The following is an 18,249-nucleotide window of genomic DNA, read 5'->3' as shown; positions in this document are numbered from 1 at the left end:
CGGACTAAGAAATAGAATACCCCTCTTCTTCGGAGTTGGTTTAGGAATAGGCTCAAGAATTGGCTCCGGAGGTGTCCAATTATTTTCATTTGCCAACATATTGTTCAATAGAATTTCAGCTTCATCCGGTGTTCTTTCCCTGAAAACAAAACCAGCACAACTATCCAGATAATCTCTGGAGGCATCAGTTAGTCCATTATAAAAGATATCAAGTATTTCATTTTTCTTAAGAGGATGATCAGGCAAAGCATTAAGTAGCTTGATAAGCCTCCCCCAAGCTTGTGGGAGACTCTCTTCTTCAATTTGCACAAAATTATATATATCCCTCAAAGCAGCTTGTTTCTTATGAGCAGGGAAATATTTAGGAGAGAAGTAATAAATCATATCCTGGGGACTACGCACACAACCAGGATCAAGAGAATTAAACCATATCTTAGCATCACCCTTTAATGAGAATGGAAATATTTTAACGATATAAAAGTAACGAGTTCTCTCATCCTTAGTGAATAGGGTGGCTATATCATTCAGTTTTGTAAGATGTGCCACAACAGTTTCAGATTCATAACCATGAAAAGTATCAGATTCAACCAAAGTAATTATATCAGGATCAACAGAGAATTCATAATCCTTATCAGTAACAAAGATAGGTGAAGTAGCAAAAGCAGGGTCAGGTTTCATTCTAGCATTTAGAGATTGCTTACTCCATTTAGCTAATAACCTTTTGAGTTCATTTCTATTTTTGCAAGCTAAAATAGCTAAAGAAGCTTCTTGATCAAAAACATAACCCTTAGGAATAACAAGTGATTCTTCATCATCACTTTCATCAGCATCATCAGATTCAATATTTTCAATTTCTCTAGCCCTAGCAAGTTGTTCATCAAGAAAATCACTAAGTGGCACAGTAGTATCAAGCATAGAGGTAGTTTCATCATAAGTATCATGCATAGCAGAAGTGGCATCATCAATAACATGCGACATATCAGAACGAATAGCAGAAACAGGTGTAGGTGTAACAAACTTACTCATAATAGAAGGTGAATCAAGTGTAGAGCTAGATGGAAGTTCCTTACCTCCCCTCGTAGTTGAGGGATAGATCTTGGTTTTTGGATCTCTCAAGTTCTTCATAATGATAAGCAAATATATATCCCAAGTGACTCAAAGAATAGAGCTATGCTCCCCGGCAACGGCGCCAGAAAATAGTCTTGATAACCCACAAGTATAGGGGATCGCAACAATTTTCGAGGGTAGAGTATTCAACCCAAATTTATTGATTCGACACAAGGGGAGCCAAAGAATATTCTCAAGTATTAGCAGCTGAGTTGTCAATTCAACCACACCTGGAAACCTAATATCTGTAGCAAAGTGTTTAGAAGCAAAGTAATATGATAGTAGTGATAACGGTAGCAAAAGGTAACAACAGTAAAAGTAATGTTTTTGGTATTTTGTAGTGATGATAGCAATAGAAACGAGAAAGTAAATAAGCGAAGAACAATATGTGGAAAGCTCGTAGGCAATGGATCGGTGATGGAGAATTATGCCGGATGTGGTTCATCATGTAACAGTCATAACCTAGGGTGACACAGAACTAGCTCCAGTTCATTGATATAATGTAGGCATGTATTCCGAATATAGTCATACGTGCTTATGGAAAAGAACTTGCATGACATCTTTTGTCCTACCCTCCAGTGGCAGCAGGGTCCTTACGGAAACTAAGGGATATTAAGGCCTCCTTTTAATAGAGAACCGAAACAAAGCATTAACACATAGTGAATACATGAACTCCTCAAACTGCGGTCATCACCAGTAAGTATCCCGATTATTGTCACTTCGGGGTTAACGGATCATAACACATAATAGGTGACTATAGACTTGCAAGATAGGATCAAGAACACTCATATATTGATGAAAACATAATAGGTTCAGCTCTGAAATCATGGCACTCGGGCCCTAGTGACAAGCATTAAGCATAGCAAAGTCATAGCAACATCAATCTCAGAACATAATGGACACTAGGGATCAAACCCTAACAAAACTAACAAGATTACATGATAGATCCCATCCAACCCATCACCGTCCAGCAAGCCTACGATGTAATTACTCATGCACGACGGTGAGCATCATGAAATTGGTGATGGAGGATGGTTGATGATGACGATGACGACGGATTCCCCTCTCCGAAGCCCCGAACGGACTCCAGATTAGCCCTCCGGAGAGGTTTTAGGGCTTGGCGGCGGCTCCGTATCGTAAAACGCGATGATTTCTTCTCTCTGATTTTTTCCTCCCCGAAACTCAATATATGGAGGTGGAGTTGGAGTCGGAGAGGCAACAGGGGGCCCACAAGGTAGGGGGCGCGCCCCCCACCCTCATGGCAAGGTGGTGGCCCCCTGGCCTTCATCTTTGGCAGGTATTTTTCTTATTTTCTGAAAAGTGTCTTCGTGAAGTTTCAGGTCATTCTGAGAACATTTGCTCCTACACATAAATGACACCATGGTAATTCTGCTGAAAACAGCGTTAGTCCAGGTTAGTTCCATTCAAATCATGCAAGTTAGAGTCCAAAACAAGGGCAAAAGTGTTTGGAGAAGTAGATACGTCGGAGACGTATCACATCACATAACAGTTCACCATACGTGCATGCTACGGGAATCACAAAATTTAACACAAGTATTTCTCAAATTCACAACTACTCAACTAGCATGACTCTAATATCACCATCTCCATATCACAAAACAATTATCAAGTATCAAACTTCTCTTAGTATTCAATGCACTTGTATGAATTTTTTTATCATTGCCATGTTGTTCTAAAGGACTCTCAAAATAATATAATTGAAGCATTAGAGATCAATTATTTCTATAAAATAAAACCACCACCGTGCTCTAAAAGATATAAGTGAATAACTAGAGCAAAAGCTATATAGCTCAAAAGATATAAGTGAAGCACTAGAGTAATAATTATATAGCTCAAAAGATATAAGTGAAGCACATAGAGTATTCTAAGAAATTCCCAATCATGTGAGTCTCTCTCAAAATGTGTGTACAGCAAGGATGATTGTGGTAAACTAAAAATCAGAGACTCAAATCATAAAAAACGCTCCAAGCAAAACACATATCATGTGGTGAATAAAAATATAGCTCCAAGTAAAGTTACTGATAGACGAAGACGAAAGAGGGGATGCCTTCCGGGGCATCCCCAAGCTTAGGTTTTTTGGTGTCCTTGAATTTTACCTTGGGTTGCCATGGGAATCCCCAAGCTTATGCTCTTGCCACTCCTTCTTCCATAATCCATCAAATCTTTACCCAAAACTTGAAAACTTCACAACACAAAACTCAAAAAAGAAAATCTCGTGAGCTCCGTTAGCGAAAGAAAACAAAACACCACTTCAAGGTACTGTAATGAACTCATTCTTTATTTATATTGGTGTTAAACCTACTGTATTCCAATTTCTCTATGGTTTATAAACTCTTTTACTAGCCAAAGATTCATCAAAATAAGCAAACAACACACGAAAAACAGAATCTGTCAAAAACAGAACAGCCTGTAGTAATCTGTAGGTTTCGACTACTTCTGGAACCCCAAAAATTCTAAAATAAATTTCTGGACGTGAGGAATTTATCTATTAATCATCGGCAAAAATAATTAACTAAATAGCGCTCTCCAATAAAAAATGGAACCAATTCTCGTGAGCGCTAAAGTTTCTGTTTTTTACAGCAAGATTAAAAAGACTTTCCCCAAGTCTTCCCAACGGTTCTACTTGGCACAAACACTAATTAAACACAAAAACACAACCAAAACAGAGGCTAGATAAATTATTTATTACTAAACAGGAGCAAAAATCAAGGAATAAAAAAAATTGGGTTTCCTCCCAACAAGCGCTATTGTTTAACGCCCTAGCTAGGCATAAAAGAAAGGATAGATCTAGGTATTGCCATCTTTGGTAGGCAATCCATAAGTGGCTCTCATAATAGATTCATATGGTAATTTAACTTTGTTTCTAGGGAAGTGTTCCATGTCTTTCCTTAATTTAAATTTGAATTTAATATTCCCTTCCTTCATATCAATAGTTGCACCAATCGTTCTAAGGAAAGGTCTACCAAGAATAATAGGACATGAAGGATTGCAATCTATATCAAGAAAAATGAAATCTACAGGAACATACTTCATATTTGCAACAATAAGAACATCATTAATCTTTCCCCTAGGTTTCTTAATAGTGGAATCCGCAAGGTGCAAGTTTTTAGAGAACAATCATCAAATTCACGGAAACCTAGCAAATCACACAAAGTTTTTGGAATCGTGGAATCACACAAAGCATAACACTCATGATCTTTAATTTTAATTTTTATTGTAGGTTCCCACTCATCATAAATTTTTCTAGGGATAGAAACTTCGAACTCAAGTTTTTCTTCATAAGATTGCATGAAAGCATCAACGATATGTTTAGTAAAAGCTTTATTTTGACTATAAGCATGAGGAGAATTTAGCACGGATTGCAACAAGGAAATACAATCTATCAAAGAGCAATTATCATAATTAAATTCCTTGAAATCCAAGATGGTGGGTTCATTGCAATTTAAAGTTTTAATCTCTTCAATCCCACTTTTAACAATTTTTGCATCAAGATCTAAAGACTCCGAATTTTTAGAACGCCTTCTAGGTAAAGGTGGCTCATCTTAAGTCCCATCATTATCAAGATTCATATTGCAAAACAAATATTTAACAGGGGACACATCGATAACTTTTAGATCTTCATCTTTATTATCATGAAAACTAGAAGAACACGCTTTCACAAAGCAATCTTTCTTAGCACGCATCCTAGCGGTTCTTTCTTTGCACTCATCAATGAAAATTCTCATGGATTTGAGAGACTCATTGATATCATGCTTAGGTGGAATAGATCTAAGTTTCAAAGAATAAACATCGAGAGAAATTCTATCAACGTTCCTAGCCAACTCATCAATCTTAAGCAATTTTTCTTCAATCAAAGCATTGAAACTCTTTTATGAACTAATAAATTCTTTAATATTAGATTCAAAATCAGGGGGAATCTTATTATAACTTCCATAAGAATTGTTGTAGGAATTACCATAATTATTAGAGAAATTACTAGGAAATGGCCTAGAATTAAAATTACCTCTATACGCGTTATTACCAAAATTGTTCCTACCAACAAAATTCACATCCATAGATTCATTATTATTCTCAATCAAAGTAGACAAAGGCATATCATTAGGATCAGTAGGAGCACTCTTATTAGCAAACAATTTCATAAGTTTATCCATCTTTCCACTCAAAACATTAATTTCTTCTATCGCATGCACTTTTTTACTAGTAGATCTTTCAGTGTGCCATTGAGAATAATTAACCATAATATTATCTAGGAGTTTGGTAGCTTGTCCTAAGGTGATTTCCATAAAAGTGCCTCCCGCGGCCGAATCTAAAAGATTTCTAGAATCAAACCATGTGTAGAGCAATTACGTATCATTAATTTCATCCTCTCCCAAGATTGTGCAACATGTTCATGATCAAGTTGCTTAAAATTCATAATATCGTTTCTAAGAGAGATGATCTTAGCGGGAGGAAAATACTTAGAGATAAAAGCATCTTTGCACTTATTCCATAAATCAATACTATTTTTAGGCAAAGACGAAAACCAAGCTTTAGCACGATCTCTAAGCAAAAATGGAAATAGCTTCAGTTAACAATATCATTATCCACATCTTTCTTCTTTTGCATATCACACAAATCAACAAAGTTGTTTAAATGGGTAGCGGCATCTTCACTAGGAAGGCGAGAAAACGGATCTTTCATGACAAGATTCAACAAAGCAGCATTAATTTCACAAGATTTAGCATCGGTAAGAGGAGCAATCTGAGTGCTAATAAATCATTGTTGTTGGTATTGGCAAAGTCACACAATTTAGTATTATCTTGAGCCATCGTGACAAGCAAGCAATCCAACACACAAGCAAACAAGAAACGGGCAAAAAGGCAAATAGAGAAGGAGAAGGGGAACGGAAAGAGAGGGAGAGAGGAAAAGAGGGCAAATAAAATGGCAAGGGTGAAGTGGGGGAGAGGAAAACGGGAGGAAAATGGCAAATAATGTAATGTAAGGGATAAGAGTTTGTGATGGGTACTTGGTATGTCTTGACTTGTGCTTGACTTGACTTGGCGCGAATCTCCCCAGCAACGGCGCCAGAAATCCTTCTTGCTACCTCTTGAGCACTGCGTTGGTTTTCTCTTGAAGAGGAAAGGGTGATGCAGTAAAGTAGCGTAAGTATTTCCCTCGGGTTTTGAGAACCAAGGTATCAATCCAGTAGGAGATCATGCTCAAGTCCCACGCACCTACACAAACAAATAAGAACCTCACAACCAACGCGATAAAGGGGTTGTCAATCCCTTCACGGTCACTTACGAGACTGAGATCTGATAGATATGATAAGATAATATTTTTGGTATTTTTATGATAAAGAGAAATAAAGATGCAAAGTAAAATAAATGGCAATAGAAATAACTAAGTATTGGCAGATTAGCATGATAGAAGATAGACCCGGGGGCCATAGGTTTCACTAGTGGCTTCTCTCAAGAGCATAAGTATTACGGTGGGTAAACGAATTACTGTCGAGCAATTGATAGAATTGAGCATAGTTATGAGAATATCTAGGTATGATCATGTATATAGGCATCACGTCCGAGACAAGTAGACCAAAACGTTTCTGGATCTACTACTATTACTCCACACATCGACCGCTATCCAGCATGCATCTAGAGTATTAAGTTCATAAGAACAGAGTAATGCTTTAAGGAAGATGACATGATGTAGAGGTATAAACTCATGCAATATGATATAAACCCCATCTTTTCATCCTCGATCGCAACAATACAATACGTGTCGGTTCCCTTTCTGTCACTGGGATCGAGCACCGCAAGATTGAACCCAAAGCTAAGCACTTCTCCCATTGCAATAAAGATCAATCTAGTAGGCCAAACCAAACTGATAATTCAAAGAGACTTGCAAAGATAAACCAATCATACATAAAAGAATTCAGAGGAGAATCAAATATTGTTCATAGATAATCTGGATCATAAACCCACAATTCATCAGATCTTGACAAACACACCGCAAAAGAAGATTACATCGAATAGATCACCAAGAAGATCGAGGAGAACTTTGTATTGAGATCCAAAGAGAGAGAAGAAGCCATCTAGCTAATAACTATGGACCCGTAGGTCTGAAATAAACTACTCACACATCACCGGAGAGGCCATGGAGTTGATGTAGAGGCCCTCCATGATCAATGCCCCCTCCGGTGGAGCTCCCGGAAAGGCCCCAAGATGGGATCTCTCGGGTACAGAAGGTTGCGGCGGTGGAATTAGGTTTTCGTGCTGCTCCTCGATGTTTGGGGGGTACGTGGATATATATAGGAGGAAGAAGTACGTCGGTGGAGCAACGGAGGGCCCAGGAGGGTGGAGGGCACGCCCAGGGGGGTAGGTGCGCCCCCTGCCTCGTGCCTTCCTCCGTTGTTTCTTGACGCACACTCCAAGTCTCCTGGATCACGTTCGTTGAGAAAATCACGTTCCCAAAGGTTTCATTCCATTTGGACTCCGTTTGATATTCCTTTTCTTTGAAACCCTAAAATAGGCACAAAAAACAGCAATTTGAGCTGGGCCTCCGGTTAGTAGGTTAGTCCCAAAAATGATATAAAAGTGTAAAATAAAGCCCATTAACATCCAAAATAGATAATATAATAGCATGGAGCAATCAAAAATTATAGATATGTTGGAGACGTATCAAACCCTAATGTCACCTAGATACTCCAATGTCACCTCAAGTATCCGTGGGTATGATTATACGATATATGCATCACACAATCTTAGATTCATCTATTCAACCAACACAAAGAACTTCAAAGAGTGCCCCAAAGTTTCTACCGGAGAGTCAACCCCTATGCATAAGTTCACGAGGTCACGGAACTCACAAGTTGATCACCAAAACATACATCAAGTGGATCACATGATATCCCGTTATCACCATAGATAAGCACGTGCAAGACATACATCAAGTGTTCTCAAATCCTTAAAGACTCAATCCGATAAAATAACTTCAAAGGGAAAACTGAATTCATCACAAGAGAGTAGAGGGGGAGAAACATCATAAGATCCAACTATAATAGCAAAGCTCGCGATACATCAAGATCGTGCCAACTCAAGAACACGAGAGAGAGAGAGAGAGACAGAGATCAAACACATAGTTGCTGGTACATACCCTCAGCCCCGAGGGTGAACTACTCCATCCTCGTCATGAAGAGCGCCGGGATGATGAAGATGGCCATCGGAGAGGGACTCCCCCCTCCGGCAGGGTGCCGAAATGGGTCTAGATTGGTTTTCGATGGCTACAGAGGCTTTTGGCGGCGGAACTCCCGATCTAGGTTTCTTTCTGGAAGTTTTGGGTTATATAAGAGGTGTTGGAGTCGGGGACAAGTCAGGGGAGTTCCCGAGGCGGCCACGAGGCAGGGGGCGCCCAGGGGGGTAGGGCGCGCCCCCCACCCTCGTGGTGGCCTTGGGACTCTTCTGGCCCACCTCCGATACTCTGTGGGCTTCTTCTGGTCCAAAAATGATCTCCCTGAAGTTTCAAGTCAATTAGACTCCGTTTGATTTTCCTTTTCTGTGATACTTAAAAACAAGGAAAAAACAGAAACTAGCACTGGGCTCTAGGTTAATAGGTTAGTCCCAGAAATCATATAAAATATCAGATAAATGCGTATAAAACATCCAAGATTGATAATATAAAAGCATGGAACAATAAAAAATTATAGATACGTTGGAGACGTATCAGTGCCCGAGCTGGGTCGCCGACGAACATGCTGGGCATGGACGAGCGTCTCCGTCACACAGCGAGAATGGCTTCAAGGAGCGCATCGGTGGCGAACGTCGCCGGCGAGCTTGGCGTCGACCAGCGTCGGCGTTACCGGCAACGATGGCGTCGAGGAGTGCATGGGCGGCGAGCGTTGCCGGCGACGATGGCGTCGAGGAGCGCAACGGCCGCGAGCGTCGCCGGCAACGATGGCGTCGAGGAGTGCATCGGCGCCGAGTGTTGCCGGCGACGATGGCGTCGAGGAGCGCATCGGCCGCGAGCATCGCTGTGCAGTCCGACATATCACGCCGGTGGCTGCAGAGTTTGGGCTACAGAAATTGAGATTTGGCAAAGGAAAACGATGAGAAGAAGGGTTGCTGCTTTGAGATTCGGTTTCGCCACTTGTCGCACGTAGAAGTGGGTCTCCAGGTCGTATATGATTTTCTTCCTTTGTTTGGGGGGATTTAGACTCCCTTGTAGTGAATTAAATTAGGAGCTCTGCTCCTCAATTAAAAAATTCTTTTCAAGGCCTCCAAACTTAATTTATGCAATGTGGACAAATTTTAAATACGACAACGAAATTAATGGAGACTAAATAGGAATAAGGTACAAATTGTCTATGCAGTAGTAAGGTTTAGAAATTTGCAAGTATAAATTCCAAATTGCAAAAAATAAGTAAGAAATGTGCAACTATATGCTCTATAATATACAGACAACCCAATTGCATATCTTAAACTCAAAAGTGCATTTCAAAAAAAATTGTAGGTTTTAAAATGCACAAATATAAAATTACATGCTAAAACTTTTATAACTTAATTCTTTTTCGGCTGAGATGTTTTGTTTTGTTTCTTACTAGTGATGTTGGTGAGATGTTCTGTTTTGGGCGCCGGGTCACGAGTTCTGCCCACCCTGAGGTGTTAAGGGCATGGTGAGTATTGTGGGTGTTTTAAACAGCTTCTGTTAGAGGGGTAGGACCCCTAGAGAGTGACATTTGGGTGCTAAGAACATATGTCTAATCGTCTAGTGGTTGCACAGTCCACAAGAGTAATAGGCTGAGATCAGCTCAATCTAACTCTTCAGTGATCCTCAATCACTTTAGCATTTTAGGCTTTGGGTTTTTCCTCACTAGGATTCTCTTAAATCCGTGGGAGAAAAATGGGTTGCTCACACAATCACTTTTTCACTTCGCGTGGAGCAGCCAACTGTCTAAAGATAAAGTGGGTGTTCTATTTATAGCCGATGGAGCAAGCCCGAGGGCCGATACGATCATTGGAGGAGCACTCACAATGTCAACACGACACGTGGCTAACCGTTGGATTTCAAAGCAGCTCTCTCTCACATGGTTTGTCTTACCGTGCAAGACGGACAACTTATTGCGAAGCAAATTCTCTAGGGAGTACCGAAGATTAACATTTGTACTTAGAAGCCAAATGCACTCGATGTACCACTCAAAGTCTTCACTCGAAGATTTTAGGCTTGGATTGATCATACGCCAGAAGTCTTTAATCTAGCTTTCACTCTGAGCCCCCTTGATAGTACGGTTTGGCATGGATATTGACTTGGATAGAAGCAAAATAAACTAGTAAACAAAAGTTCCTTTCGATGTAAAGTGGCGGCAGGGGAGGTGGAGGATGCGGATTCAAAGTAAGGGGGAGAAGTAACAAAATGGAAAAAAAAAAGAGGCCGAGAGAGTGTATTTAGTGGGTCTGCGGTGTCGGAGTCCAACGTGGCTGATGTCCGGACTCCCGCAAACACCTGACCCCCTCCCCCCTTCCCCACACACATACTTTGTCTCCATTTTGTGGGAGAAATTGTGTCTGGACAGCCGAGCGGACAGATACAACTCGTGTTGGATGGCTTCCGTATAGGTACCTACGCGGGCGGTTTGGTTAAGAACTTTCTTAGTGTTATGGTTGCCTTTAGAGTAGGCCGCAACGAGTTTACCAAAACGCTGTAAACTTCCAGTCGGTTGTACACGCCCTTGAGCGAAAGCAAAACCAAAAAGGAGCACACTCACGCCACCATCACCAGGCACGGAGGAGCATGAGCATCCACCACGTGTGCAACTCAAACCCACCATGGAGACGGGGGAGATGGGAGACCCGGGTGGATGGCTCGACCGATGGAACCAACTTGCAGGTCATCGCCAAAATCGTCGGTCAAAAAGATCCAGACGCCCGCCATTATATAATGGCCACCCCACTCGCCGCTCTTTCCCCATCTCCTGTTTCCGCCCCCAACAAAACGTGTCCCTCCTCGCCTCCTTCCTCCTTCCTCCTCACCCTCCTCATCCGGCCGCGAAGCCAAGGGAAAGCACGCAGAGCAACCAGAGATGCAGCGATAGACGCTGTAAAGAGGTACGATCGATCTCACTTTTCGCCTCCCGATCCAACCGAGATCCCGCTCGCTTCACTTTTCGGCTGCTCGATTGCGGTCACGGGGCCTCCCGATCCGTCAGTTCGGCCATTTGTGGCTCGCGAACTCTGATCCGTGTCCATTTCTTGGATGCTCTGCTCTGCTGCTGCATGGGCGCGTGTTCTTCCCGCTCTAGAGTCCGTGCTCACTTTTGTTGCTTGCTTCGTCGTGTTGCTTGCGCGCAGGTGGCTATATAGACTTTGGTGCTGCGAGCCTTGCTGAGGAGTGCGGGAGGGGTTGCTTGATTGCTTGCTTCGGGGTCGGTGTGCGGGATCGGTGAGCGGTGGAGATGATGGGGGGAGGGGTGGCCATGATGGATCGGCGCATGGCGTTCGCGGCGGATGGGGAGGCCGAGAAGGGCTTCGGGTTCTTTGGAGCCGGCTGCTTCGTGGGGGCGGGCGACCTCGTGGACCCGGCGCCGGAGCTGCCGGCGCGGGACAGGTTCCCCGACGAGGAGGAGAGCGAGGAGGAGGAGGACGACGACGACGTGGACGGCATCGAGGAGCTGGAGCGCCGCATGTGGCGCGACCGCATGAGGCTCAAGCGCCTCAAGGAGCTGCAGCAGCGCCAGAGCCAGAGGCCCGACGGCGGCGCGGCGGCGAGCAAGGGGCGGCCGAGGCGGCCGGCGTCGCAGCAGGACCAGCAGGCGCGGCGCAAGAAGATGTCGCGCGCGCAGGACGGGATCCTCAAGTACATGCTCAAGATGATGGAGGCGTGCAGCGCGCAGGGCTTCGTCTACGGCATCGTCCCCGAGAACGGCAAGCCCGTGGGCGGCGCCTCCGACAACCTCCGCGCCTGGTGGAAGGAGAAGGTCCGCTTCGACCGCAACGCCCCCGCGGCCATCGCCAAGCACCGGTCCGACAACGCCGCGCCGCTCTGCGGCGGGGAAGACGGGGCGGCCGCGGCGGCCGGCCCGCGCTCCCTGCACGAGCTGCAGGACACCACGCTCGGCTCCCTGCTCTCCTCGCTCATGCAGCACTGCGACCCGCCGCAGCGCCGGTTCCCGCTCGAGAAGGGCGTGCCGCCGCCGTGGTGGCCGCAGGGGCCGTCCGAGGCGTGGTGGCCCGAGGCGGGCGTGCCCGACGACCTCGGCCCGCCGCCGTACAAGAAGCCGCACGACCTCAAGAAGGCGTGGAAGGTCGCCGTGCTCACCGCCGTCATCAAGCACATGTCGCCCGACGTCGACAAGGTCCGCCGCCTCGTGCGGCAGTCCAAGTGCCTGCAGGACAAGATGACCGCTAGGGAGATCGTCACGTGGCTCGCCGTGCTCAAGGCGGAGGAGGAGCTCAGCCACAAGCTGCATCCCGGGGCCTGCCTCCCCCCGCGGCCCTCCGCCGGCGCGCTGTCGTTCGACGCCAGCTCCGGCGAGTACGACGTCGACTTCTTCGGCGAGGAGGCCGCGGACCAGATCAAGGCGCGTTCCGAGGCAGCCGCGTTCGTCGACCTCACCATGGACGCTTCCTCGAGCAACGAGTTCATGATCATGCCGCCTGCGCTGATGAAGGAAGAAACCACCGACGCCGACTTCACCCACGCCCAGAAGCGGAGCGCCACCGCGGACGCCGAGCCGGAGCTGATGCTGAACGGAAGCGCCCGCGTCTACACCTGCGAGAACGTGCAGTGCCCGCACGCCGGCCACGCGCTCGGCTTCCTCGACCGCAACGCGCGCACCGCCCACCAGTACGCCTGCAGGTACAACCACCCCGCCGCCACCGCCGCCCAGAGCAAGCCGCCGTCGGCCTTCTTCCCGGGGGCGCCCTACAGCCCGCAGAGCCAGGCGCTCGGCGGGTTCGACTTCGGCCTGCCCGCGGCCGACCAGAGATGCCTCGCCGGGCTGATGAGCATGTACGAGACCGGCGTGGCCGCGCACAGAGGTGCAGGCGCAGTCAACGACGCCGCCGCTCCCGGCATGCAGATCGGCGGCGGCAGCCTTCTGGCTCCACGGTCGCTTGCTGGCGCGAACAACGTGATGCAGCAGCAGCAGCAGCAGAGCGCGGCGTTCTTCATCGGCGACGACGCGCCGTTCGGCATGGCGGCGCCGGAGCTCAGCAGGTTCGGCCAAGGGTTCGACCTGTCAGCGGCGGACTACGCCGGCGCCATGCAGCAGCCGCAGCCGCAGAAGCACGTTGGGCCCAACTGGTTCTACTGAACAACCAAGGAGGAACCACCCATGATTAGCATGCAGTAGCTCTAGGCCATTAGAATTCATAAGGCTTCCATTCTCGATCAGTCCATGGCGTCTTGCAACTGTAAGGATCCGTCAAATCCAGGCCATGTTGAGAACACTGGAATTTTTTCACAAATCACACCGAAATCAAACTGTCCTTTTCTCTTTCGAAATTCTTCGGATCCGTACGTTCATCCACCCTAAAATCTTTCGAAAATCTTTGGATCCAAACCAAAACACCGAGGAACTTTTTCTGTTCTTCTCCTCGCTCGTGAGAGGCGACTTTTGCTGATCTAGAAGACTTCAGCAAAGCGTGCCCTTTCATGGCCACCACGGGGTAGCTTTACACACGCACCCTCTCCCTTTCCGCTCCGCTGTTCATCGATGGCGTGCGGGTTGGTGGCGATCCATCATCCGTCACCTCGCTCGGCGAACCCCTCACATGCTCGCCAGGGACGCCATGACAGCGACTTGTCACCTGAGGCAGAGGCCATCGCGAGCCGGGAGACGGGGGCGCCCGCACCGCACACGGCGACACGCGGTCGAAGACGCTGCTGACTTTGACTGACGGGCTCAACACGGCGAAGGATGGTTTCTGTGAAATTCTCGGGGATTTCAGTTGAATCCGGTTAAGTTTTTTGCAGAAATCTGAGAATTTTACTGAGTTCGTACAGGCAAACATAAACGAACAGTGTCAGATTCAGGGACCATCATGTAACTGGAGATGCCTCCGTGGACATTTCATGAGTGGTTTCTAAGCGAACTGGCTAAGCAGGCTTAGGCCACCAAATCTGGGCCCTGCCGGCTCCAAATCATTCTCGAGATCCACCTAATCCGCCCCTTATCTTAAAATAAAGCACCCCTGATTAGCACCTCTGTGCGTCCAGTTGGTTTCTGATGAAACACATGCCATCAGTTGTTTAATTACTGTAGTAGTAGTACCAGACTAAACAAATCAGGAGGCACGCCTGTTTGAAGATTCCCGCGACGTGCAAAAGGGAGGAGCTAACCAACTAACTGGCACCGCGTTGAACTTCTCTCAAGAACAATTCAGTTGGTCAAAGATATTCTGTTTCTGCTCGTCCACGGTCCTTGTTAATCGGCTAGTGGGAGGAGGAACTTAATTAGGTGGGATCGCCGCTCTTGTGAAAGTAACAAAGCGAAAAATGTTGCTCGAAACATAGAGAGTATTCCACATATATGTTTTGGTTGCCTTTCTGAAACCTTTGACCGTGATATGCAGAATTCAGGCCATATGAAATCCACATCAACTCTGAGATTCGTCTGTTCATCAGCAAGTGTGAGATTTTCTACAGACATGGAGTACTCCGTACTAACCTTGGAGATTGTTTGCCAAATTTGTGTTTCTTCTTCTCTAGAATAGATACGACGCGGACCTCCATAACGACGATAATGTGGCTATTATGGGCCCGGAGTCTGTGCTGGTACTACGTCGAGAGAAGCAGTGTATCCATCAGCACTGCACTGAAGTCCCCGGCGGGACCCCGACAGACAGACTGAATAAATTCGCGGCAACGTGGGCGAGGACGATAGATGCCGCGTCAGAGACCAGGGGCGGGCTGCCGGCCGGCCGGCTCCACGAACGAAAGCGACGCCGCCCCGCCCGGTCGTCGACGCGGTACGGCGGCGCGGTGGCCCATCAAGCTACACTGAACCTGTGAATCACACGTCGCCCGCCCGCCTGCCTGCGATTGGCGAGGAGGCCGGCGATCATCGACCCCATCGGCATAGCTTCACAGTGCACTCATCACCTGACTGACTGACGGACGGACGGATTGATTCTTGTGCTGTTCCTATCTCGAACATGCCGTGGCACTGTCCAAGCGGCGGCCCGCGATGTGATCGTGGGATGCGATGCGCCTGCACAAATGGAGAGACAGGCTAGGAGACATCTTGGTGGGCTGAGGGTGAGGGCTCTGTTCCTGCTCTGCGTGATAAGATGAGGGCCTGCTTTCGCATCTCGTGGTAGAATGAAAACTGCAGTGACAATTATCGGTGCCAAGGTTAAAGGATAGGCTAGCCAGGCAGGCCATGGAACCCACCACCCTCCTATTGGCGATCTCCCCGCCGAGCGTGATCTGGTGGTTAGTGTACAACTTAGAGCATCTTCAACAGGTTGTATGTTAGTCTTGTTGATGACTATCATACAGCTAATTTAATAGGTTGTATCCAAGATATCTAATAGATTGTGAGAAAATAAATGTGACTGCTTTCTATTTCACCTTGGGAGCTTGTGCAAAGGTCGTTGTTTAATCTACATACAACTTTGCTCTCTCTCTCCACATTTAATGCATGCCACATCATCACTATATCCTAGGTGGCAAATTTACCAACACATATCTTACAACTGTTGGAGATGCCCTTAATACAACTGAGCGATCGCACAGCTGCTCGACCATTTTCAAACACCGGATCAAAATCATTGAACCGCATGAGCTAAATTTAAGAAATACAAAACATATTTTGCAATTTTCTATACGAAGACTTGAGTTCTCGAATTTGATTTACATGCTCCTCCTCCCTGACACCTTTGTATCTTGTCGTTTTCTTTGCTGTCTTTGGGTGGTGTGGTGTGCCATTGTAGCGTTAGTTGTGATCTTGTAAGCTTGATCGGTTGATGACTTTGTTAATTGAGAGTCGGACTTCTCTCGAGCCTTTTTTTCTTTCTAAAAACAATTGATTTACAAGCAATATGTTTCATTTTCCGGAGCCAATAGATCAAGGGTCACACATAAGCTACATAAGTCTGGTCGCATGGTCCCAGGGGCGAATCCAACAGTCTCATGAAAAACATGGGCCAAGATTTGATTGTTTTGTGTAGTAAGTGTGATTCATAGTTCTATTTCATGGAAAAAAACATTGTACCCTACCATAATTTTTTCGTTTGTTCTCCGCTATTAGTGACTTTGGAGTGACTCTTTGTTGCATGTTGAGGGATAGTTATGTGATCCAGTTATGTTAGATTGTTGAGGGAACTTACACTACCGAAAGTATGAACCCTAGGCTTTGTTTACCATCATTGCAATACCGTTTACGCTTACTTTTATCACTTGTTACCTTGCTGTTTTTATATTTTCAGATTACAAAAACTATTATCTACTATCCATATTGCATTTGTATCACCATCTCTTCGCCGAACTAGTGCATCTATACAATTTACCATTGTATTGGGTGTGTTGGGGACACGAGAGACTCTTTGTTGTTTGGTTACAGGGTTGCTTGAGAGAGACCATCTTCATCCTACGCCTCCTACGGATTGATAAATCTTAGGTCATCCACTTGAGGAAAATTTGCTACTGTCCTACAAACCTCTGCACTTGGAGGCCCAACAAAGTCTACAAGAAGAAGGGTGTGTAGTAGACATCAACCAGCAGGAAAGCTCCTGGGCTTCATTGTCTCCAGTAGAGGGATTGAAGCTAATCCGGCCAAAATCCGAGCTCTGTCACAGTTGGCTATCCCAACGGACCTCAAACAAATCCAGAAACTGACTGGATGTGTGGCGGCTCTCAGCCACTTTATCTCCCGCTTAGGAGAAAAGGCTTTACCCCTTTATCGCCTCCTTCGGCGCACCGAACACTTCGAGTGGACGGACGCTGCCAAAGCCGGATTGGAAGAAATAAAAGCCATTTTGGCAACCAACCCAATCCTGGCTGCACCAAACATCGGCGAGCCAATGTTGTTGTATATTGCAGCAACTCATCAAGTTGTAAGCGCAGTGCTCGTCGTCGAACGAGAAGCTAACAACATAAATTCCCTCTTCAAAAGCCGGTATACTATGTATCCACTGTCATCACTCCACGCAAATCACGGTACCCACATTATCAAAAGATAGCTTATGCGGTATTCATGGCATCCCGGAAGCTGCGACACTACTTTCAAGAGTTCGATTATAGTAGCCTCGGAAGTGCCACTTAATGATATTATAAACAACCACGACGTTACGGGCCGGATTGCCAAATGGGCCATTGAGCTCGTCCCGTTCGACATAACATACAAACCTCGGCGAGCCATTAAGTCGCAAGTATTGGCCGACTTTGTCGCCGAGTGGACGGAGGCCGAACTCCCTAAAGAGTACGGCGCATACTCCAATTGGATCATGCACTTCGACGGTTCTAAAATGTTGGCTAGTCTAGGGGCGGACGTCGTCCTGACGTCCCCAACCGGAGATACCGTTCAGTACGTACTGCAAATATTGTATACAGACTCCAACAACGCAGCCGAATACGAAGCTCTGTTGCATAGTCTTCGGATGGCAGTCTCCATGGGCATTCAACGCTTGGAGGTGCGTGGGGATTCAAACCTCGCAATATCCCAAATAAATGGAGACTTTGACGCCAAGGATCTGAAAATGGCGGCCTATCAAAACGCCGTCCTAAAAATGTCAGCTCGGTTCGAGGGGCTCGAATTTCACCATGTGGCTCAGGAAAACAATCAGGCGGCGGATATCCTCGCCCGCATCGGCGCAAAATGCGATGCGCCCCCCCCCCCAACATATTTTTGGAGAGGCTGTTCAAGCCATCCGTAGTATGGGAAGGGGACACCGGTAACAATAGTCCGGACCCGGCCAAAATACCCGATACCGAACACTCGGACACAATCGGAGGCTCCGCCACCGAAATAACACCTTCAGCCCACGTAATAATGGCTATCATTGCCCCGTGGACAGAACCATTCCTGGCCTACCTAACTAGACAGGAACTTCCGGAGGGCCAAAATGAGGCACGCTGCATAGTGCGGCGATCCAAGGCCTACATGGTCCATGAGGGAGAATTGTACAAGAAAAGCACTACCGGAGT

The 18,249-nt window shown here is 46.3% G+C and overlaps 1 protein-coding gene across 1 annotated transcript; it reads left to right on the top strand.

Moving 5' to 3' along the window:
- Nucleotides 1–11,052: 11,052 nt before the first annotated feature.
- Nucleotides 11,053–13,605, top strand: LOC125535573 (protein ETHYLENE-INSENSITIVE 3-like 2). Its single transcript, XM_048698640.2, has 2 exons — nucleotides 11,053–11,207; nucleotides 11,451–13,605. The coding sequence occupies exon 2, from the start codon at nucleotides 11,555–11,557 to the stop codon at nucleotides 13,412–13,414; it is 1,860 nt and encodes a 619-aa protein (XP_048554597.2). The 5' UTR covers nucleotides 11,053–11,207; nucleotides 11,451–11,554; the 3' UTR covers nucleotides 13,415–13,605.
- Nucleotides 13,606–18,249: the final 4,644 nt, after the last annotated feature.

The sequence above is a fragment of the Triticum urartu genome, chromosome 2A (assembly GCF_056163025.1).
Source record: "Triticum urartu cultivar PI428250 chromosome 2A, HENAU_Tu73, whole genome shotgun sequence".
In the NCBI taxonomy this organism is placed as follows: Eukaryota; Viridiplantae; Streptophyta; class Magnoliopsida; order Poales; family Poaceae; genus Triticum; species Triticum urartu.
Note: the sequence above shows the minus strand (reverse complement) of the source record. Positions and strands in the feature narration are given on the sequence as shown.